Source organism: Phycodurus eques, chromosome 13 (genome assembly GCF_024500275.1).
Source record: "Phycodurus eques isolate BA_2022a chromosome 13, UOR_Pequ_1.1, whole genome shotgun sequence".
NCBI classification, from domain to species: Eukaryota; Metazoa; Chordata; class Actinopteri; order Syngnathiformes; family Syngnathidae; genus Phycodurus; species Phycodurus eques.
Window position 1 is genome coordinate 19,005,560 of NC_084537.1, and position 23,060 is coordinate 19,028,619.

General features: G+C 40.7%; 1 protein-coding gene across 2 annotated transcripts; it reads left to right on the forward strand.

Annotated features, from left to right (window-relative positions):
* Positions 1–1,933: 1,933 nt before the first annotated feature.
* LOC133411881 (neurturin) lies at positions 1,934–11,571 on the forward strand. 2 transcript variants are annotated; one of them, XM_061694655.1, is made up of 3 exons: positions 1,934–2,310; positions 9,556–9,844; positions 10,774–11,571. In XM_061694655.1, exons 2-3 carry the CDS (start codon positions 9,583–9,585, stop codon positions 11,202–11,204), a joined length of 693 nt encoding a protein of 230 aa, XP_061550639.1. In that variant the 5' UTR covers positions 1,934–2,310; positions 9,556–9,582; the 3' UTR covers positions 11,205–11,571. The 2 variants fall into 2 exon arrangements, with proteins under 2 accessions (XP_061550639.1, XP_061550640.1); XM_061694656.1 differs by having other exon boundaries at positions 9,654–9,844.
* Positions 11,572–23,060: the final 11,489 nt, after the last annotated feature.

The following is a 23,060-nucleotide window of genomic DNA, read 5'->3' on the forward strand; positions in this document are numbered from 1 at the left end:
CCCTCTGCTGCTTGCTGTCATGTAGTGAACGCTGGTGTTACTTCAAGATGCTATGGTAAGGTAGTATTCAAACTGATTAATCAAGCGATCATACCCGTTTAGTGACTGTGTTACATAGAGCAATCTGAATTATTACTAATACGAATGTGATAAATATCCATAGAGTACCAAATGTTTCTTTCTTTCTTAATCACCGAGTACGAATTTGAATGCAGCCCGTTTATGCAGCAAATCAGTTGGGCTTCCATTTCTTCGAAATGGAGCAACTTTAGTTCGCAAAGTGGATTTTCAATTGATCAGAGCCGTCTCGTCCCTTCTTTTAAGAGTCTGAGCGGGATTATTGCAAATAAGAATATACGAAACCGTCAGCACCGTACCACCATCAATTTAGCTGCAACCCTTCTAGGCAGCAAAGCGGTTGTGCCCGAACTCAACAATGCCTCCAAGGTTTCAGGATCCAGCAGCTTCTGGACTAACTATTCTTTAAAACCAATTAAATAAATGAATCAGACCGGACTAGTCGCTTTCTTTGAGAGTGTTGACCTGAACGATTCAGCGTCAGCTTGACGTTGACTGATTTATGGCCCCTGGCTCGCGACCGCAGAGTTGAAAGCCAAAGCGAGGACCTCCGCGGCGCACGCACTGAACATTTCTGCAGCTTCTTGTAAACTTTTAGTGTTGGGAGGAATTCCAAAACCCCGACGCCGCTTGGCCGGAGGCTACACAAAGTGACTCATGGGGCCGTCTGGCAAATGTTTCGACGTGGAGATTGCTGTATATCAGCTTCGCTGCCCACCCGGTTCCAGATCTTGTTTGTGGCTGATTTGTTTCTTATGCCCGCTGATGGGCTCTGGTATCTTTGCCCCGCAAAAACAACACCTGACCATCTATGCCCCAAAAAAATAAATGGAAAAAAGACACTACCCTCTGAGGCGCTTTCGTCCGCAAATGCCATCGTCACACAACGTCTCGGTGATGATTATTGACGTGAAAGTTGACAAGTTAACGTGTAACGCTTATTAAGAAGGTTGCCTCTCCCCGGTGCGGTGGCTCCAGACCCGTTGAGGTGCATGCAACCTTCGTCACCTGACTTGAAAATAAAAGTCTTGTAGCAAGGTGAGGAGACAACTTCCGGGGAGGTTAGCAAAGTTGAATCTATCATGAATGGAGATGCAGAAAAACGTGAGCAGCTCCGGACCCGTCGATGCCTTTGATTCCTTGCACAGCTGACTTGAAAGGAAGTCTTGGAGGAAGGTTTTTTTTTTTTTTTTAGCAACTTTTGGGGAGCTCAGAAAGTTAGATCCATCAAAGTTGAATGATGATGCATAAAACCAAAAAAAGTGAGTGGCTCCAGACCCATCGATTCTTTTACCTCCTTGCTCTCCTGAAGCGATGAGACACATTTTTTTCGGACTGAGGGGAATTCCTGCAAGTGGAGGCCGCGCAAGTTGACTCATCATCACAAATGTTTAGACCCGCAGATTGTTGTTTATCGGCTTCCCTGCCCACCAGGTTGCGGATCTTCTTTGGGACTGTTTAGTTCCTTACGCCCCTCGAACAATAACACCCGACCATCTGCGCCGAAAAAGCTCTACCCTTTGAGGCGCTTTTGTCGGCAGATTCCATTATCACGGAATGCCTCCGCTGTGATAATTTCATCTAAGTGGGTTTACGCTGGTTTTAGTGGTGTTTAAACCTGTTGTGAACTTTCCTAATTCCCCTTAAAAGATTGCGGCGGACCCCGTCGCCCCCTCCTGCTCCGAGCCAGACTCTCTCGCAGAGCAGAAGGTGAACGTAAGCTCTTGCTCGCGCCGGGCCAAAGCATCCTTTAGGAGCCGCGGCCCCGAGGGAGATTATCATGTCAGGGGTAATCCGAGGAGGAGGAGGAGCAACAGTTGGAGTGGTCGGGGGGAGGCGAGCAAAGGCAGGCAGAGACGCTCGCCGCTCCACTTCCACCATCTCACAGCTGTGGAGAACATCTCCAGGACGAGATGATGATGCCCGCGACCTTCCAGACTTTTCCTTCCCGTTGCGCAGATCCCCTCGGAGAGCCGTGAAAGTCCCAGGAATGTTGATTTGGATCTTGCCCACAAAGGAGCACCAGTGATTTAAAAAAAAAAAAAAAAAAGAAAGAAAAGAAATAAAGACGCAAAAAGGTCCCGAATCAAGTCCGGACAGTTCCCTCTCCGGAGGGCGCAGGCGAGTCGGGATGCGTGTTCATCAACCGTCAGCGCGGTGATGGACTTTCCTGGTGGAGGTCAGCCCGAGACAAACGCCACACAGCTAAATCTGGATTAGCTGGCCCGAACGGTAAGGATGCCGCATCTCCTTTTGTCGGCCTTAAGCCGCCCAAGCTTATGGCCGAGGCGTTTAGGTGCTGCGCCCCGGCGCGGCAAAGCGCACGCCGGGATTAATCCCGATCGTGGCAGGGAACCCCAACCTCACGGAACGTCAGTGGCGCGATTCTCCGCTTTCTCGCACCCAATTTGTATTTCGGGGCATTTTTCGACCACTTTCGGCCCATCGGGCTGCTTACCTCGTTGGCGTGGGAACCATTTTTGGTCCACGCGTGCAAGCGCCAAAACCACGTGATTTCTGCAAGCCATTTAAAGAAAGTGTGAAGAAAAATCAGCCTAATGATCAATCATTTAGATTTTATCATTCAATACAACCAATTATAAAAGAAAAATATGATTTCTGTTGTTTATTTTATATTTTCAAGTGTATTCAGTGATTTTATAATGCAAAGCATTTTTGAAAAAAGAACACTATGTACAAATCAAAGTTATGGCCCGATAAATACAAATGAATGAATATTGTTTTAAAAAATTAACTATTTTTAATTAAACTATATTTATTTATTTATTAACAGAAAAAAATATTTTTATTTCTGGTATTTTTTTGCAGCTCCAAGTTCATTCTGTAAATTCATAACATAAAAAATGACTCAAATGAATTTTTAAAAGGACATAGCGCATAAAACATCATTAAAAAGGTAATCTGAAAAAACACAAATAAGTCGAATACGAATGAATGATATTGTATATATTGTTTGAATAATAAAATAAAACATCAAGTGCTCATTTTAAATAATGTATTAAATTAATCCAAGCATTTTATTTCATCTTAAAACATTTAAATCAAGATAAATTAAATTAAGTTATGGCCCTATGAACACTAGTACTGTAAATACCATCCAAATGGTAAAAAAAAAAAAAAAAAAAGGAGAGAATTTGATAATTTCATTTATTATTTATTATTTGATTGTTTAATTATATTAAAGTAAAAAGTATTTCATTTCTGGCATTTATTTCATGCACGACGTTTATTCCATGAACTGATAACACAGAAAATTTCTATTTACTTGAACAGAAAATAGCACATTAAAAAAAGATCATTAACCTAAAAAAAGCTATTTAAAACGATAAATAAATAAAATTAATGAATCAAATAAAATGCAATAAAAATCGGAAAGAATGAAATATTAACAATTTGCATAGCACAAAAATAGAGTACATAATGCCAAATATTAAATCAAGCTAATGTGAAAAGTTTACGCCAATATTGGTGTCAGCGATGAAATCGTCGTGTTTCATCGAGTGCCATCGCACTCATCCACGACTAATTGCATGTCGTCGTACTTGCGGTACATCACACAGATGACAAGTTCAAGTGTGAGGGGGACCACTGGTTGGAGCGTCTGCTTCACAGTTCTGAGGACCGGGGTTCAATCCCCGGCCCCGCCTGTGTGGAGTTTGCAGGTTCTCCCCGTGCCTGCGTGGGTTTTCTCCGGACACTCCGGTTTCCTCCCACATCCCCAAAAACATGCATGCTAGGTTGATTGAAGACTCTAAATTGCCCGCAGGTGTGAATGTGAGTGCGGATGGTTGTTTGTTTATGTGTGCCCTGCGATTGGCTGGCAACCAGTTCAGGGTGTACCCCGCCTCCTGCCCGATGAGAGCTGGGATGGGCTCCAGCATGCCCGAGACCCTTGTGAGGAGAAGCGGCTCAGAAAATGGATGGATGGATGGAAAAAAAAAAAGTTCCGTAGGAAGATAAAGAACCAGCCAACGTTTTTGATAGGTCGACGTAGGTTAACTCTGTCGAAAATGCCGGTGCGGCTCCAGACCCGTCAAGCCACTCGCTTCATTGTTCTCCTGACTTGATAGGTCTACGTAGTATAAAGGCGAGAAGCGTATTTTTGGGTGGTCAGAAGCTTGAATCAATCGCAAATGGGGATGCACTTAAGTCAGAAGCTCCAGACCCGTAAAGGCGCTCACACGCTCGTTCTCAGGCCCATCGAGGGGCTCGTGTTCTTGTTCTCTGGACCTGAAAAGTCTTGTCAGAACTTGAGGACTGCTGACTCAAGTCCTCTGTTTTATTTAGAACGGCCAATCCATCTTTGGAATATCTACTTTACTCGAGGGCCTCGCCTCGGTGACAAAGTGGGTGGCCGCTGCGTTTGCATGCTCTTGTTCTTCTAACGTGGCGAAGAACCACGTCGGAAGGTGAGGAGGCAACGTTTTTGGTACGTTCGGAAGTTGCATTTATCCCAAACATTCATGCGCCAAAGTGAGTAGCTCCAGACCCATCGAGGTCTTTAAAAAGTCTTTTAGGCATGTGAGAAGCCAGATTTCTGAGAGGTTGAAAAATTGAATTCACAAATTCCGACGCCCCATATTGAACTGCTCCAGACCCGTTGACGCGCCTCCCGCTCAAATGTGCCTCGCTGGCTAATTATCCAAGTGCACGATCTGCTCGCCAAACCGCCCGAGCTTCCGTTTTAGCACCGAGGCTTAATTTAGAACAGCCAATCCTCTCTCGCCATATCTGCTTTATTTGAGGGCCTGCCCCCATCTCGAAAACCTGTTGAGGCGTTTCCTGAATTAATGATTATTATTATAATTTAATTTTTTTTTTAAAGGTCTTGTAGGAAGGTGTTGTTGCTCCACTGCAGAGTTGAAGTTATCTGATGGATTAACACACCCACACGCACACACACACCCACACGCGCACACTATATAAAGGAAAGGTCTGGTTCCTGCAGCCAGGTGTTCACCCACGTGACAGCAGATAAAGCCGACTGCAGGCATTAGTGCTAATCCCGCCCTGATCTTTGGAATATGTCCCTGTTACCTCTGCCAGCACTCCACTCCTGGCCGTCCCATCTTCCTCCAGGCGGCTCGGCACTCGCCCAATTATTTTTCATTGATTGCGCATTAATGGCATCTTTGAGCGCCCCCGACAAGAACCCAGTCGAGGACGCCCGAGGGCTCCTTTTTTCACGGTGCCGCAAAGGCCTCATGCATGAGGAATGGCGGTGGAATCGCCAAAGAAAGGGACGGCCTCAGAAGTCGCGTGTGAGCGCGCAAAGATGTTGTCGCCGAGCCAAAATGCAGACGGAAGATATGAATCGAGGACTTTATTTAGGTTTGCACGCTCGTTTCACGGTTCAGCGCGTTTGGAAGGGACTTGTCAACGGGCATTCCAAATGGACGCCCACGTGAGGCTGAAGGACCACATGACTTGTCCTAGTCAGAAACCAGAAGAGAAAAGTGTCTTTATGGCTTCTTTTTTCAATGTAGTATGGGGAAATAAATCATACAAATATTTCTCTTTGCTGAAAGTATTTAGATTAACTTTTGTTGTGGAGAAAAAGGGTGATTTTTCTTTTCTTTTCACTGAGAGTGTTGTAAAATTTCCCTGTCATATATTTTTAAGAATAACAAATGCTGTACTAATATTTTTCTTTGATTCAAAAATATATATATATATATATTTTGTGTAGCATTTTTTTTCTTCACTAAAAGTATCTATTTAAAATGTTTTACTGTAGTAAAATATGTTTTAATGTTAAAATAGCAAGGTGATAATATTTAAATAATAATACATTTATAATATTTTTATCCATGATTTGATTTGTGTATTACAGTTTATTAAATATTTTTCTTCACTATATATTATAGTATATATATATTTTATTTTTTTTTTGTATTTTTTTTTGTGGAGTAAAAAACTTAATAGAATAATAAAATAAGACAGTATTTTCCGAAAGAAAAAATGTTTTGTGAATGCATTTTTTATATACAAAGAAGTTGAAAATAAAATGAAAAAAAAAAGTTTGGCAAAAGTATTTATTTTAATATTTCGTCTAGTAAAATGAGTTTATGATTTTTTTTTAAATGTTCACGTTTTTGGTGTAATATATATATATATATATATTTTAAATTCACTAAATGAATTGAATTGATATCACAAATCTCAAATTGTTATGCCAATTGGTCCCTGGACAGCGTGCAAACGCTGCATGCCCCCTGGCGGTGGTGAGCAGCATAGGGGATGACGCGAGCAATCCGATTGGACGTTAAGTCAGTGGCTTGATCTTTCTGCGATGCCGCGACATCATTACTATGTTGTCCACCATCTTGTCTTACATATAAAAGTGTTCGACATTTGCATCCGAGCTAACGCCGGCGGGAATAGTGTTAGCATTGTGATGATTCTTGGCTGACGTTTCACGGTCGGCCACAAACACGCTAAACACAAACACAAATGGAGCTCTTTTTCTCCCCATTTTCCTCCGTTTGTTTTGCTCCGAGGGCCTCGTCGGCCTCTTTTATTTTTGTTTGCCGATGACTTTTCCTGCTGCTTCCTCTCCTTCTCCTCCCGGGGCTTCTCCTTCCTCCCCCTTCCTCCCCCTTCCTCATCCTCCCGGCCGGTGCGCTGGCAAACATCAGCGGAGGTTTTCCGGAAGCCGAGCGCTCAACCGTGCCGTCGTCTGAGTCCCGGAGAAAACAGCATTAGGTACACCTGTTCTCGGGTTTCGTCCAACTGCAATGCATCACACTCAGAGCTGATTCGAATATTTTGAATTATTATTATTATTATTATTATTTACTAATGGAACCAAAATATTAAAGAAAATGTAAACGCTTTTGTTTTTAATTTCAATTGTAGTTTGGTATTGTACTTTTTAAAACAAAAAATAAATAAAAATGATAATTTGATACATTTGAAATGTTTTGATTGTGTTTATTATCTTGGAATTTTAATACACTTTAAAGTTAGAAGCTATGCTAACAATCATGCCTGCTTAAACTAATCTAAATGTTCTATTTTATTCTAACGTTACACAAATACAACAATTCCAACATATTTAGAACTTTTAACAAATCTCTGAAATTAAATAAATGTCATAATAATTTAATAAGTTTTTTAGAGGCCCGCACATTTCGTACCTGGAAATTAAATTTACTCATGTGTTACGCCTATTTTATTTATTTTTTTTAGTTTAGACTTGTAAAAGATTTGACTGTTTACCACCTTCTGCATGTTTAACCAGTTTCAATAATTAAATAAATATAATCATTAATATATTCATTTGTGTATATTGTAACATTTTACTTATCACATCTTTTTTGATAAACATTTTTGTTAAATATTTTAGCAATTTTAACAAGTTCGTTACATGTTTAAAAAATGTAATCATTTCCCCCAAAACAATTATGTATACAATAAATTAATAAATACAACATTTAATTTTATTTATCGCCACCTTTCTGGCCAATCAAAGACACCGTACAAAGCAGAGCACCATGCACGCAAGCAAGCAATACAAAGTGAATGGCCTTAATTTTAATTTTATGTTTATAGCATGTATACATGTATAATGTTTTGACAATATTTTAGTTATTTTTATCACCATTTCACAAATGTAATAATGTCAATCAATTTGAAAAAAAAAAGCTACTTTAATGGAATATTGTTTTACATTTTGCATGTTCTCCCCGTGATATAGATAGATATAGATATAGATAGATATAGATATAGATAGATAGCTGGGATAGGCTCCAGCACGCCCGCGACCCTCGTGAGGAGAAGCAGTACAGAAAATGGATGGATGCTTTAATGGCAACTTTCTGCATGTATGTGACAGTATGCGCTACACAGACATGTGAGAACACAATCCAGTCTGGCAAAACAGTTTAAGGGCCAGTCTGGATTTGCCGTTAGACACTGACAGACAGTTACTTATTTCCGGCTCGAGGGAAATTTTTTTATTTTTAGAAATTATTTTATTTTTCTTTGCAAGTGACATGATAAAAACCATAAGTGCACAGAACGTACGCGCAAGGTGGCGATTGTGAAAGGAGGGCGAAACTGAGTTTGAAGGAGAGAGTGTGCACGTGCACGCTTTTGCTTTAAGGCACATTTTTCATGGACACTGAGTAAAAATAACAAATAAAAAGTCCCCCTTTCACATGTTTATGTACGTATGAGGCCTCAGGGCTTAAAGGTTGATGAAACATTCAACCAGGCTGCCTACATTTTGTTCCTCCTCCGACTCGGGCATGACTGAAATGCTGGGTGACCATTCCCAAATGTCAACAAGTGAGAGTGAGAGGGAAACCAGGAAGTACAAGTGGAATTATAGGACCAAACTAACTCTGACGCTACTTATATCCAAACACCGGTGCTAGCAGTACCCCACGCTATTCTAACCCGAAAGCAAACCGTAACCCTTAACCCCAAACATGACCCAACACTAACCTGACCTAGACTCCACCCAAACTCAAACCCAAACCCCCAAACACTAACCCTATCCCTAGTCTGACCGAAACTAAAACCAACCCAAACCCTGTCCCCAATACTGACTCAATTTGACCCAACCCTAACATTTCCCTCATCCAAGTTTACCTAAATCATAAACCAATCCCAATTGTAATTCCACCCAAACTCAAACCCTAACCCAAACCCCAAAGACACCTTAACCCATTCCCAACCCTTTCCCAGACTCTAACCCTTAACCCGACCCAAAGACTATCCCAGCTGTCACACAAATCTTAACAGTAGTCCGGCCTCAAGATCAAACCTAACTCTGCCCAGACCTTAACACCGACCGTTTCCCAACCCTAACCCAAAATCCAACCCGTATCCAAACTCTCACACCTAACTTAACCCAAATACCAGCCCAACCACAACCCAACCCAGCCCTTACACAAACCCCAACACTAAACCTTTACGCAACCCAAAGATGAACTGTAAAGCTAATTTAACCAATCCAAAACCCGAAGACCAAGTATAACTCTAATCTCATAATTGATCCTAACCAGACCCAACGACCAGCCCTAAATCTACCCAATCCTAACTTTAGTTCTTGCCGGAACCCAAATTTATGAAAGCATTCAACGTATCTCATTGAATCATTAAATCGCAATAAACAGTAAATCCCAAACCCAAACACCAATCTCTAACCATAAATCAACCCAAACTCAAATGACAAGACCGAGTCTAAATCTAACTTTGCCCAAATCCTACCACTAATCCAAGAAGTGAAATTTTGGGATGTTCTTGACATGAGATGGGATGGCGGGACAATTATTTTGGCTGAGGTTTCACAAACGTTAGGAAATGTGGTTCCTCCGTGAGACCCAAATTTATAAAAAATGGACATATAGGTACATTTAAATACATATGGCATTTTGTAAACCCTACTGTTTGTCTTTATTTGACACACGAGTGATGTTGTCATTCTTCTTCTTCTTCTCTTGCCAGTGTCTCAATGCTCCTCCACATTCTAAAATGAAGTTATGGAAAAGTGCTACTTTTGCCTTCATGCTCTGTGGCGCCGCCCTGTCTGTCATCCTCGTTAGAAACATGGCCACCACCGCCACGGGACCCCCCAAACCAAAGACCCAACACCAGGCCTCATATTCTTCCTCATCCTCTTCGCGCCATTCATCCTCCTCAGGATCCTCTTCCTCCTCGCCCACGACCACCTTGAACAAGGGTCTTCATCGGAGGACACGCTCAGCAAACAACATGAACTCTCTACTCTCAGAGTGTAAGACCCACCTTCATCATCATCATCATCATCATCATCACCATCACCATCCTAACTGTTGATGCTCATGTATTAGAGTAGGTGTATAAAGGTGTTCAACCCAACTAAACCAGAACCTAACCCTTAACCATATCCCTTCCACATAATCCAAACCCTGACCGCAACACCTAACATATCCTGAACTCTTATCGCAAAACCTAACCCTAACCCCATGAGATGAGGTGCACAAGCATGAAACGTGAAAGCTATGCTACACGACGTCACGCCACAAGCAGTTGCCGCGGCACGTTAGAGCAGGTTTTAATGTCTCCCAATAATCTGCAGGCAATTAACGCCTCATAGTTTGCGTTTTATGCTACCTTCGCTAACTTGGAGACAAGTTGTTTTTTATGACAAACTTTCCGCACTCGAGAGTCCAACCAATAAAATCTTTGTCAACACCAAGGCAGTAGTCCGCGGGAAAAATGCATTTGCGTTGTACCACCTTCGGCAAACAGAAGGCTGGAGAAAATCACGAGTTACAATTTGAAACGGTGCTATTGAGGCAATACGGATAATAGAATTATTCCCAATCCTTACCCAGAACGCCTACCCGTACCCTAACCCAAACCCTAAACCCAAACGTAAATCTAACCCTACCAAAGTCCCAACTATTCCTAAACCTAACCCATATCACCAATGCCACTAACTTGAACCCAAACCCTAACCTAATCAAAACATAACCCTAATTAAACCTCAATCCCAACCCTATAACCCCAACCTTTAACAATAACCCTAACTCAAACAAAAATCACAACCTAAATAAACCCCAATCCTCCCCAAAAGCTGACTTCCTCAACCCAACACTGACCCCAGGCAGGTGTTGTTCTGTTTGCACACAATTCCAACATCCTATCAACCCGGCTGTTCTTCTGACATTTTCTTTCCAGTATCCATGATGTTCCAGAGCTTCACAGAAGGCGAGCTTCAGGACGTGGTGGGGACTTTACTGGACGGGAAGAGGCGGAGAAGCCGCGATCAAAGCCAGACCCGAAGGACTAAAAGAGCCCGGCGGGCAAAGCCGTGCACAGTGAGGCAGCTGGAGCTGACGGTGAGCGAGCTGGGCCTGGGCTACGACAGCGACGAGACGGTGATGCTGCGCTACTGCAGCGGCAAGTGCACGACGCAGAGGCGCAACTACGACATCACCATGGAGCACATGATGAGGACAGGCTTCCGGAAGAAGGGCCGCAAGGACAAAGTGGGCAACGGCCCCTGCTGCCGGCCCACCGCCTTCGAGAAAGACTTCTCCTTCCTGGACAACCGGAGCCGCTACCACACCATACAGAACATTTCGGCCAAGAACTGCGGCTGCGTATGACCCCGCCTGGGGAAAGAATCACTTCTTTCATGCTGCTCTAGATCTTCCGACACGGAAAACTACGCAATACAAACCCGAGATCAGGAATATGTTCAGAAGGATAACGAGTCAACAGACACACGGACAAACAGTGACCGGCGTCGGCATTTTTGTATTCTCTTTTCTATCTGTGTAGTAACACTGTAAACAGTGGTGTCACAGCTATGTAGCGACATGACGTGCGTGATGTGTTGCCGTAGTACCGTGTGACCGTGTGACTGATGCTGAGTCACGGCCCGAGTCGTCCGACGCCCTCACGACAAATATCTTTCGCGACATTGTCCCCGAGCAGGCAGAAAAGCCGTGGCAGATTTGGACCACACACAATGTGAGCAGCAGCTCTTTGTTAAGTCACGATTTATGTATTTTTTTTTTTTTTTTTGACATAACACAAGACACGAGATGACTGAAGAACCCACATCTTCACCAGACATCAGCTTCTATTTATACACTTTCACTCTCCACAACCGTCAAACAATCATCTAGAAACACTTTAGATATTTCACATACACTCGAAAAGGCCAGGAACCCTAAATCAAACCATGAATCCAATTGATTTTTCAACATATCTGACATAAATTGCCAGAAGTATTGACCTCCTCAGAAGACATCATTGTCCTTTTCCGCAATTTCCCACCAATTTTTCCAGCACACCCACCGGGATTATTTCGTATTAACGAAGAATAGCCTTCCTTTTTCCTCAATATCGGACTCGCGACGGTCCAAGTATCTAAAGCAACTAACCCCAATTATTAAGACAATCATAACCCTAACCAAACCCAAACTAACCCAAATCCTAAAACCCCAATCCAAATCCCACCCCTAGCCCCAACACGGACCCTTCATCCCGACACTGAGCCATGTCCCAACCCTAGAGCTTTCCCATTCCACAATGTTCAAGCAACCTTAAACAATTTTTTTCAGCGATGACTTTGTCTGAGCAAGAACCCGATTTATTTCGAATGACACCAACACCATTTAAAGCAGCTTTCTGAACAAGATCCGTCATGATGTTGAGCAATGTCCGATCCACTACACGTTGGGTTCGAAAGGCAGAGTCAACTTTGTCTCATCGCCACTCGTTGCTCCAAGCATTCGATTCCTTTATACAGGCAAGAATGTATTGATTTTGAGTCATATCGGATTCAGTATTTGCTGGGTTCAAAGGCAAAGTCATTTCTGGGCGGTTACCGCTTGCCGCTCAAACGATTTGATGACGGTTTGATTTCTGTAGCCGAGGAAGAATATTGATTTGGGCTCCAATCCGATCCAGTATACAAAGTCATCTTTTTCTCATCGCCGCGCTTTCCTCCAACGACCAGATTTCTTTATCTGAGCAAGAATCCATACATTTTGAGCCATATCCAAGTCAGTATACACCGTGTTTTCAAGGGAAAGTCCAATATCTTATGCATACACGTGAAACCCAGCATTGTCTAAATATTATTTTAATCTTATGTACACAAGGTAGTACGTGTTGAGAGAACAACTTGCTCGCACAAGCGAGTTGTGCCCTTTTTTGACACTTATCGTCGTGCTAAAGAGCAAAGAGGATTTGAAGTGCAGAGGACATCGAAGGAATGCGCCGCAGAAACAATTAAAGCGATTGGGGCCTCCTCGTTACGAGTGCATGACTCATTCGCTTGGCAACAATTAAAAGAATAACTCTTTTAAAAAAAAAAAAAAAAAAAAAAAAAGAGCGAGGGAGAGGAGTAGTGAAAGAAAAATGCTGTCCAGACTTGTTGTCCTCTCCTCCACCGACCGACTGTTTGCTTTGGTTTGTGTTGTCCCAATTTGCCGCCCGATGTTTCGAATTCTGCTGCCCGCGAGCGTTCTCTGGAAATGCCGCGGCTCTATTTTGGTTTCTTTTTTTACGGGAATTTTACGGCCGTTCCAATCGTGTCTGCACCAGACCCGCGTCAACCGCAGTCCTCCAGATTACATAATCGCAACATCGACGCTAAGTCACTTTAGAAGTGAAATTAAAGCCGTAAATTAACGATCGCGCTCGTTGTAATATCGTCCGTGGGGAACTGTATGGTTTATTGCTTTGCTGCACGCATGTTATTGATTGCAGTGTTATTACACAGGGAAGAAAATATGTATTATTGATGAATTCTATAGTGATATTCTATTTGACTCCACTGTTATTTATTGCGTTTTGTCTAAATGACTACGAGGCTCTGCTTCCACCTTCATGCATGCATTCAAGAACACAAAGGTTTTCAAAAGCAAAGCTGCGGAGCCTTTTTTTTTTTCCCCACTATTTTCCAATCCTAAACCCAACCCGAACCCTTGTATCCCATAACTCTTATTGAACCCAAACCTCAACCCTAACTAAACCCTAAAGCCCGCCGCACACCAAGAGACGCGGAGGAAAGCAATTGTGGAAAAGTAGAACATCGTGAAAAACATTTACAAAGTGGCGACTCTTCGCCGAACACCAAACAATTGAGCGCCACACATCTGCTGCAATGGAAAAACTGCGACCCTGTATCAGGATTTGAAGCACGACGTACAGTGTGAGGTTCTGTTTTCTATATTTATTGAGCCACAAAAGTGGATGTCATTATAGCTTTAGCATCCCAATCGCTTCTTCCTGGACCATCGCACCATGCTGTTTATAGTTTCATTCAAAATAATAATAATAATACTACGGTACAGTTTCTTTAAAATGTTGTGTCCCCATAAGAACACTGGGAGTTGCAGCGGGTTGGTTGTGCGCGGGGTTCAATCGCCTGATATGCGGGTATGAGTTGCCAACCGTATTTTTTTCCACGATTGTCCAGTTCAGTCGCTTTCGGACGCGTCCCTCGGTGTGCGGCGGGCCTAATCCAAACCCAACCGTAATTGGACCCTAACCCCGCTCTAACCCAACCCCTAAACCTCCAAAAGTCACCCAAGAAGGGCCGTGCTGAATGTACAAATGCAACGATGGAAGATTTATTTGTCGTTATATCATTGGACCATTTGTGGGTTTGCTGTTTTTATAACACACTCTGAGGTTTTTACAATTGCAGCCAGTATGAGGCCCACACAATAGCTTCTCTGCTTCTCTGCCCCTGAGTCCCCACCCAGACAAAATGCCTTTTTTTTTTTTCTTTAAATACTGTACACTTTTCTCCAAACCAAACACTTGAATGATCCTTCCACGCAGAATCGCCAAAACACTCGTAATGAATTTCGAACGAAGACGTCTCAAGTATCCGGCTGATTGCAAACGTTCTGGATTCAATTTGCGGACGTTTACACCACCGGAGCTTTGAGGTAATCCCAACCGTTGTTTGCACTCATCCCCAAAATTCCTGCCGCCATCCAAACGCCCGTCACCAGGCTGCTTGGCTTTTAACGGAAAAAAAAAATAAGCTGTTGTTGCGAACGGTGAAGCGTCACCTTCCGCTGTCTTTTGTGTTTTTGAACGGGAAGTGCATCGTTATTGTAGTTGATATTGTATATTTATTTGGGAAGTAAATTATGGTTCTGTGTATTTATTTAGTTTACATGCACACGCACACAAACACACACACAGCCGGCTTGTTTTCATGAAGCAACTGTGCCAAAACAATGTTTATTTTCGTTCTATACTGACTGCTGAATAAACATCATTTCACAGGTAACCATTGCCGTGCTCGTTCCTCCCAAACTTTCCACTCTATAGAATCCAGCTAAAGAATGATGAAATAATAGAAACGGTTTTATCATATGTGATTTGACATATGGAAAAAATGCATTATGGTGGTACATAATTATCAAATGCAATGGTAATTATTTATACACATATATATATATATATATATATTTCATGTCTATTGGAATTTATTTTACTTTGTTTTTCATTTTTATATCAACTAATTTTCTGCAGTTAACATTTATAAATATAAAATCGATCATATGTTAGTAATATAAATATATTAGGAAATAGCGATAAACAGTATCTGCAAATATCAAAATGTATTATATATTTGTATTATATTTAATTATAAAACACTAAAATAATGATATATATGATATGATAACATATTTTTGACCTAGCGTTTTGTTTTATTTCACTTTTATACCAATACACATTGTTTTAATGATTTATTTTTAATAGACATATCTTTGTGGTTGAAACTTTTATTCATTCTTCTTTTAATTTTATTTTCTTAGCGCCATGTGTTGACCGCAGCAGGGACTTCTGCCTGAGCACCTGCGGGTGCTTTGCGATGGCGGAGGGGCTCGCGGCAGCACACAAAACATCCGAAAAAGACGTTTTCAAGAAGAAAAAAAAAGTTGCTAAGAGAAGTTAGAAAGGCGGCAGATTTAGCAAAAAAAAAAAAGTCGCCAAGTTGGCAACACTGCCACAATGTACCGCCCCCAAGTGGAGGAAAACACAATTTAGTTAGTCTACCTAGTTGACAAATTGGTAAATCGCAGTTTCATCATTGATACTTTTCTTCAAATGTTTTTGTTCGAATTGAATAAAGGGGAACCATAACAATTAAGGTCAAACAATGCCATAAAAAATATTGTCATGCATGTTAGGCTTCGAGGGTGAACTTGGTTTGACTTTTTGGGTGTGTTGCCGAGCACGAAAATGCGCTGCAGCAAACGCAACAGCGGCACATCTCCCGTCCTGAATTTTCCCCTTTGCAAATATTTGGACATGTCATAACAGGAAAATGGAATTGCGATCAACAATTCCTGACACATTCCGAGAAAGCGTCGATGGAAGTGTGTCACACTGAGTGCCGCACGTATGGATTGGTTGACGTGGCAACCCCGTTGATTCATCTGTTTGTTTTTGTATACGTTTGCCATGAGAAGGTGATTTAAAGACACTGAAGTAAATTCAGAAAAGTCTTTCTAAATACATCTTTGAAGACAATTGCTGAAAATGCGCAAAGACTGAGAACTATAAATTGTGGAGATGTAGCATTAAAGTATTTTTTTACCATTTCAGTTTTCCTGATTTTTTGGGGGGGGCGTGGCTAAAATCGTGCTAAGTGGCCACTCGGGCCACACTCGACCCCTGGGACGGGTCAGCCCTCCCTCACTACATAAAAACTTGAGTGCCTTCGTTAGCATCAGCTGTGATGCGGCGCAAATGTGTGTGCAGTTAGCTAGCTGGCTATGCTTAACACTCCGAACATCCTTGTCCCCTTCGGATCGTCTGCTGGCGGGTCCGCTTTAGAACGCCTTGTTGTCAGCCATGAGTGCGTGTACGTTACGCAGAGAAAGACAGAAGAGCGCCTTATTGTCGTGGTGTGGAAAAGCCCGCGAGGACCCGGTGGAATATATTTGAGGCGTCGAAGGCTTCAAGCCGAAGGCGAAGTTGCATCAATTTTTCCAGATCGTACAATAAGAAACAGTTGAACAAGGCGTGGTTTCAGCGCATTCAGCGGACACGCCCACAGCGTCTTGAGAACTAAGAGAACATCTCGATTTTTCACCATTTTGAAGGCTCATTTTACTGTATATACTTGGCCTTTTTTTTCTTACTTGCTCAAATTAAAATGACTAACTTCCCTTTACAGGGACTTTAAAGTGACAACGTGGTAGATATATTAAAGTTGTAATCTTAATAAAGTTATATAGTTTCAAGAAATATATATATATATATTTATTTTATTTTTTTTCCAACAAAAAAAGTTATTTTTGACAAAAAGTCAGATTTTTAAGAAAAACAAAGTATATTTCTGAGAAAAATATATTATCCAGAAAGAAAGCTTGTATATTTTTTTGGGGGGGGGGGGGGAAGTAAGACGTTTGAGGAAAAAAATGCCTATTTTTATATTGAAAAGTCCATATTTGAGAGAATTAATTAATTGTTTTTTGAGAGGAAAAACTGTCAAAAAAATAGCAAAAAAAAGTCTGATTTTGGGGTAAAAGGTCGATAATTTCAACAAAAATGTTGTATGTTTTCAAGGAAAAAGGTTGTTTTGTATTTTTGAGGGAAAAGATGTATATATACTTTTTTAAGGTAGCATTTTTCAGAATATGTCATATATTTGTAAAAAAAAATATTTTTTTTTTTTTTTAGAAAAACAGTTATTTTGAAAAAAAGTTCACGAAATGTAGCTTTTCAATAAAAAATGCAGATATTTTGGGGTAATGCATATATATGTATATTGTTGAGGGAAAAAAGTTGCTTATTTTCAAGGCTATATATATATATATATATATATATATATATATATATATATATATATATATATATATATATATATATATATATATATATATATAATGTACTTTTTTTATTTCATATTTTTTTAGAAAATAAGTGTTATATTTTTTAGAAAGATTTTTTTTTCTGAGAAAAATAAAAATTGTCACGGGAAAAAAGTAAGTGGTTTTCAAGTAAAAAAAAAAAAAAAAAAGTGTATTTTCGAGAGAAAAAAAACATTTTGGAGAATCTTCGGCTTTTGGGTGACGATACAGGAATGTGCCATTTGCTTTCTTGGGGGCAGGGGAACCAGTTTCTCCTCACTGCATTTTCATCCAGCTTTGCACCAAAGTGTAAACGGTGGTTTCTGATTGCACGGTGTGACGGTAGGCACAAGTGAAGTTACGACGCAAATGATCGATGATGCCAGGTGAGTGGAGAAATCGGGCCCCGAGGGGGCCAAAATCGGAGCCCACCGGTCAGTGTGACGCCGACTGAGTGTTCTGTAGGCCACAAACGACTCGACTTGGTACTTTGAAAGTTCTCAGATCCAACATCAAGTACGCCTCCTCCCTGTCATCGCACCTCCCAACTTGCAATAAAATCAACTATGTGAAGAATTTACCCTCCTTTGACTTACAGGAAGAAGAGAGGCAAAGACGTATCAACTGCGTTTTTCTTTTTATGTCATTTCCAGATTGTGCGTGGGACTCTGCTGCCCCCCCCCCCCTCGAAAAGCATTAAAATGTTTATAACAGCTGTGATTTTCTTTTGCTTTGGAGATAAACAGTTATTTCCGCTCACCGCCGACCGGTGCCGTCGATGTGAAAACAACACGAGCTCTATGGAGCCAAACAAGAGTTTAAAAAAAGATTTGTTGCTCTAATATTTAAAGCAAATTTTCCCATAGGAAAAAGTGGAACCATTCCCGACTGCCGTAATGTTATACTGTAGGATATATTTTCAAGAAAATAGTTCTATACTTCCTAGAAATAAGTCAAATATTCCCCCCCTCAAAAAAAAATTATATTTTCAAAAAGGTTGTGTATGATAGAGAGAGAAAGAAAAAGGAAAAGGTTGTTTTTAACAAAAAAAAATTACATTTCCAAGAAAAAAATTACTTATTGTTATTCATATAGAAACAAATTTTGATTTCCAGAAAAAGTGGTATTCTCAAGAAAGAAAAGTCAAATATTTACAAGAAAAAAATTTTCGTTTTGAGAAAAAAGTCATATATTTCGAAAATTTGTTTACATTTTCTAGAAAAAAAACATTTTCCTATATTTATATTTTTTAATTAAGATGTAAAGTTTCTAGAAAAAGTTGCATATTTTATAGGGGAAAAAAGTTAATAATTTCAAGCAGTTTTAGATTTTAACCAAAAAGTTGTATATTTTCCTCCCCAAAACGTTTTTGGGGAAAACAGTACAATTTTTTTGAGAGAAAAGTCATATTTTCAACAGTTATATATTTTCAAGAAAAAAATTGTACTATAAATTTTCACTAAAAAGTTGCATACGTTCATGAAAGAAGACATACATTTTTCAGAAAAGTCCTATATTTTTGAAAAAAATAACATTATTTTCGATAAGTGTGTACTGTATATTTTCTAGAAAAAGGAAAAAACTATTGTTTTTTTCAAGAATCATACATTTTTAAGAAAAAAAGCTATATATTTCAAGAAAATAAATTTAAGATGACAAAAGAATTACCTGTATATATTGTCAAGAAAAGGAAAGCCAATACATTTTAAAAGTAAAAAGTCCTATATTTTCACGAATAAGTGATATATTTTCCAGACATAGTCTTCGGAAAACAGCTGTATATTTTCAAGAAAAAAGTCCTATACTTTTCAAAAAGTCATAATATTGAGAAAAAAGTTGGATATTTTCAAGAAAAAAAACAGCTTTTTACGTTAAAGAAAAAAAAAATAATAATAAAATACTTTTAAAAAAGGGTTGTGTATTTTGAATAAAACGGTGTATATTTTCAAGAGCCATCCATCCATTTTCTGTACCACTTATCCTCACAAGGGTCGCAGGCGTGCTGGAGCCTATCCCAGCTGACTTCGGGCGAGAGGCGGGGTACACCCTGAACTGGTCGCCAGCCAATAGCAGGGCACATATAAACAACCAGTCTTCAATTAACCTACCATGCGTGTTTTTTGGATGTGAGAGGAAACCGGAGTACCCGGAGAAAACCCACGCAGGCACGGGGAGAACATGCAAACTCCACACAGGTCAGGCTGGGATTTGAACCGGGGTCGTCAAAACTGTGAGGCACATGTGCCAACCAGTCGTCCACCATGCCGCCTATTCTCAAGACAAAATATATATAAAAAAAAAAAAAATTATATATATATATATATATATATATATATATATCAGACACACACACACACAATACATTTATGGCTGAGGGGGGGTGATGTCAACTCTGCGGTGGAATGACACGAAGTGAGAGAACCACAGCAGGTGTTCCTCCTCAGAGCCTCAGCGTGAGTGTTGTAATATTAACAACAATAATACATATTAATAAGAATGAAGCGACTGCTTTACAGCCTTGGTGTGTAATCGCATGTTGTCGGATTTATCGCCGCAGCTTTAGGGAGAAGGCGTCATCTCGCAGACGCATCACTCGCGGGAGACATTTTACACATGCAGTGACTCCCCGCTTGTGTCCTCCCCCTCTCTCACTCTCACTCGATCTCCCAACACACACTTATCACTTAACTCTTGTCAACGAACAGCCGTTAACTACAATAACAAGTTTGATTGGAAGCCAGCACCGCCCCTGGCTAATGGCAAAAAAATGGGGGAAGAAAGTTGTAGAGTGCTGTGGTGGGGGGGGGGCAGCATGAAATTTGGTAGGTGTGTCTGTTGTGAGTAGGCCCATAAAAAAAAGTCCCAAGAAGGCATGCGCAAAAATCCACAGGATGTCTGTTATGAGGTGAAAATGTACATTTGTTACATACTTGGAAGTTTTGGAAAGTGAGGCCCCAGAATCCATCCATTTTCAACACCGAAGGCGAAGTTGCATCAATTTTTAGTATAGTGTACCACGACACCATCAGAGACCCCCAGAATCCATTTTCACTTAAAAAAAAAAAAAAACATGACATTTGCTACGCAGGTCTATCATGAGTACATTCTGAAGATAATAATAATAATAATAATAAACCCATACCTGAAAAGACGTACAATGTTGGTTGGAAGAAGGAAGCTATTTTAGCTTCTTCTGTTCCCGGAGGTTTTTGGAGAATTCAGCCCCAGAATCCAGTTTCATTTGGCAACACAACATTTGGAAGATGTGTCTATCATGAATAAACTCACAATAAAATGCACGGTAAGTCTGCCATTTTGGTTTGAAGTAGGTAAATTTTAGGGCAAATGTACATGAAGTGCTATCCCCTGGAATTTTTGGAAAACTCAGTTCCAAAGCCAGTTTCACTTAGCAACATGACATTTGGAAGACATGCCTATCATGAGTACACCCACAAAGAAAGTCACAGGACTTTTTTTTTTCGTGGGTGATAAGGCACAGAAAGTCGGCCATTTTGGTCTGAAGCACTCATTTTAGGTGCCGTCGGAAAATCAGGTGTTTTTTGAAGTTTTGAAGTTGGGAGATTCAAAATTTGTATGATTCTCGCTTTCCCGTTCGGCAATCAGGCATAATAAGCCAGCATGGGGCGAAAAAATGTAATTGAACATCTCCCGCAGGTGAGAGCTTTGCGCGCCACTTTAAGCTAACCTGCTCGCATTTCGGATAGATTAGCCAATAAAATCAGTGACGGTGGGACAAGACCCAGTGACAACAATGCAGCTAGCAGCTAAGATATGAAGGTTAAGTTGGAGAAAGGAGGTTTTGTCACAACGTTTCTCGGCAGCAGTTCTGCGAGAGTGTTGCATGTCTTTGAGGCACAGAGGAGCCTCTGTGGTCTGGTTTTGATGTCCTACCGTCTTTGAGGTGCTTCCAATAACGGACGCGCAACTGCGTGGACATTTTGAGTTGATGGTTATCGCAGTAGACGTGCATCGTTCCGCTTCATGTCCACTTGTATTTCCCGTCGGGTTTTGTGCTCCTTTGTGTTTCCGAAACAACAAATATTGGTTTCGATGATAATTTGTTCCAGGCCGTCACTAACAATGTGACTGAAGGGATGTTGACGAGGCAGAATTGGGAGCTATGCGCCTTCACAACACACACGGACTCCATTTTCGACATTTTTATATGATCATTATAAAAAACACATGATTGACATTTAACCCTCCCCAAAAGCCAGAGAGTGGCTTTTTGTCAAATAATGAGCCTTAAATCAATCTGACATGGGCATGGAATTGTTTGTCACTCGACAGCGACCCCTTGTGACATGATGGAAGAATGGTAAACCACATTTCAAATGTCTAAAACAGGGTATCCCGTATACCAGGGCTGGGTCCCTATTTCGATGTTTCCCGAGCAACATGACGATATCGTCAACAAAAAGACTCCTTGATTGGCTGCACTTCGTTCCACATCACAATTCAGAGTCACAACTCGGGTAGAAGTTGGCTTTCCCCACACACATGACGATTTTTGGTCGTAAATATTGAACACATTCAATATTAAATATTGTCGGCCCCTACCCGTTTCGGACTCTATTATCGTGACGAATTCCGTCGCGAAACACCTCAGACCATGAGATAATCTTACAGGATAGTCTTATAAAACATAAAATAGTCATCCTAGGTCAGTCGTAATCTGGACAGAAACAGCTCGATTATCGTCATATGTGTACCAGGCCTTAAAGGGGCAGCAACCCCATAATGACAGGGCAGACAGTGAGTTCAGTGGCACACGCAAAATGTTCATTATGATTGTGAAATTCCAACATAAATGATCAAAATGACTCGTTTTATCAAACAACGTGTTTTGGACTATGAAACCATGTTTAAAAAAAAAAAAGATTTAAGATTATATTAGCATAATTTAACCACTTATTACACACACTATAGTTACCAGTGTGTATAGGCCATGCCAAAATCACATACATCCAATGAAAACAAACAAAACAAATGGTATAAAATGAAGGAAATCTATTTTAAGACATTTATCATTGTACTCATATTTGTGTAAATGTTTGGCCACTTATAGTAATACCTCAGAGTTTCATTATTCTGCTCCATTTTCATGATGGCCGATTGATTCTGATGTGGACACCAAAGGCACTTTATAGTGATACTGACACACTGGTCTGACCTCACATCATTTCACACGTTTAAGAATTAGGTCGGGGTCCTTGAACAATTACATTGGAAAGATCAGTGGACTTCACACGGCAGACCGCTGAATCTGCACAGACAAGCACTGGTTTTGACATTTGACCCCAGCTACAGTACCTCACGCTTATGTCACATGTTTAAAAATCAGTAGGACTCTTTACTTAATGTTAAACAAAAAAAACACAAACAGAATTAAAATCAGCTGAGCAGGAGACGCTGAACTAAACCGTGCAATTGGTGACATCGTATTAATTAACCGTTTGCCGGTGACATCGGATTTAATTAAAACAATCTGGGAATGTTGTGAACTCGACTTTCCCGGAGCTTCTTCTCCAGACAGACAGATCAGGAAGGACTTTTTTTTTTGCTCCTTTTAAGGAAGCAAATGACTTAGCGAAGAACCATCAG

Coding starts and splice junctions, on each gene's coding strand:
- LOC133411881 (XM_061694655.1), top strand. CDS start 9,583: ATGAAGTTATGGAAAAGTGCTACTTTTGCCTTCATGCTCTGTGGCGCC. Junction 9,845..10,773: donor GAACTCTCTACTCTCAGAGT/GTAAGACCCACC, acceptor TTTTCTTTCCAG/TATCCATGATGTTCCAGAGC.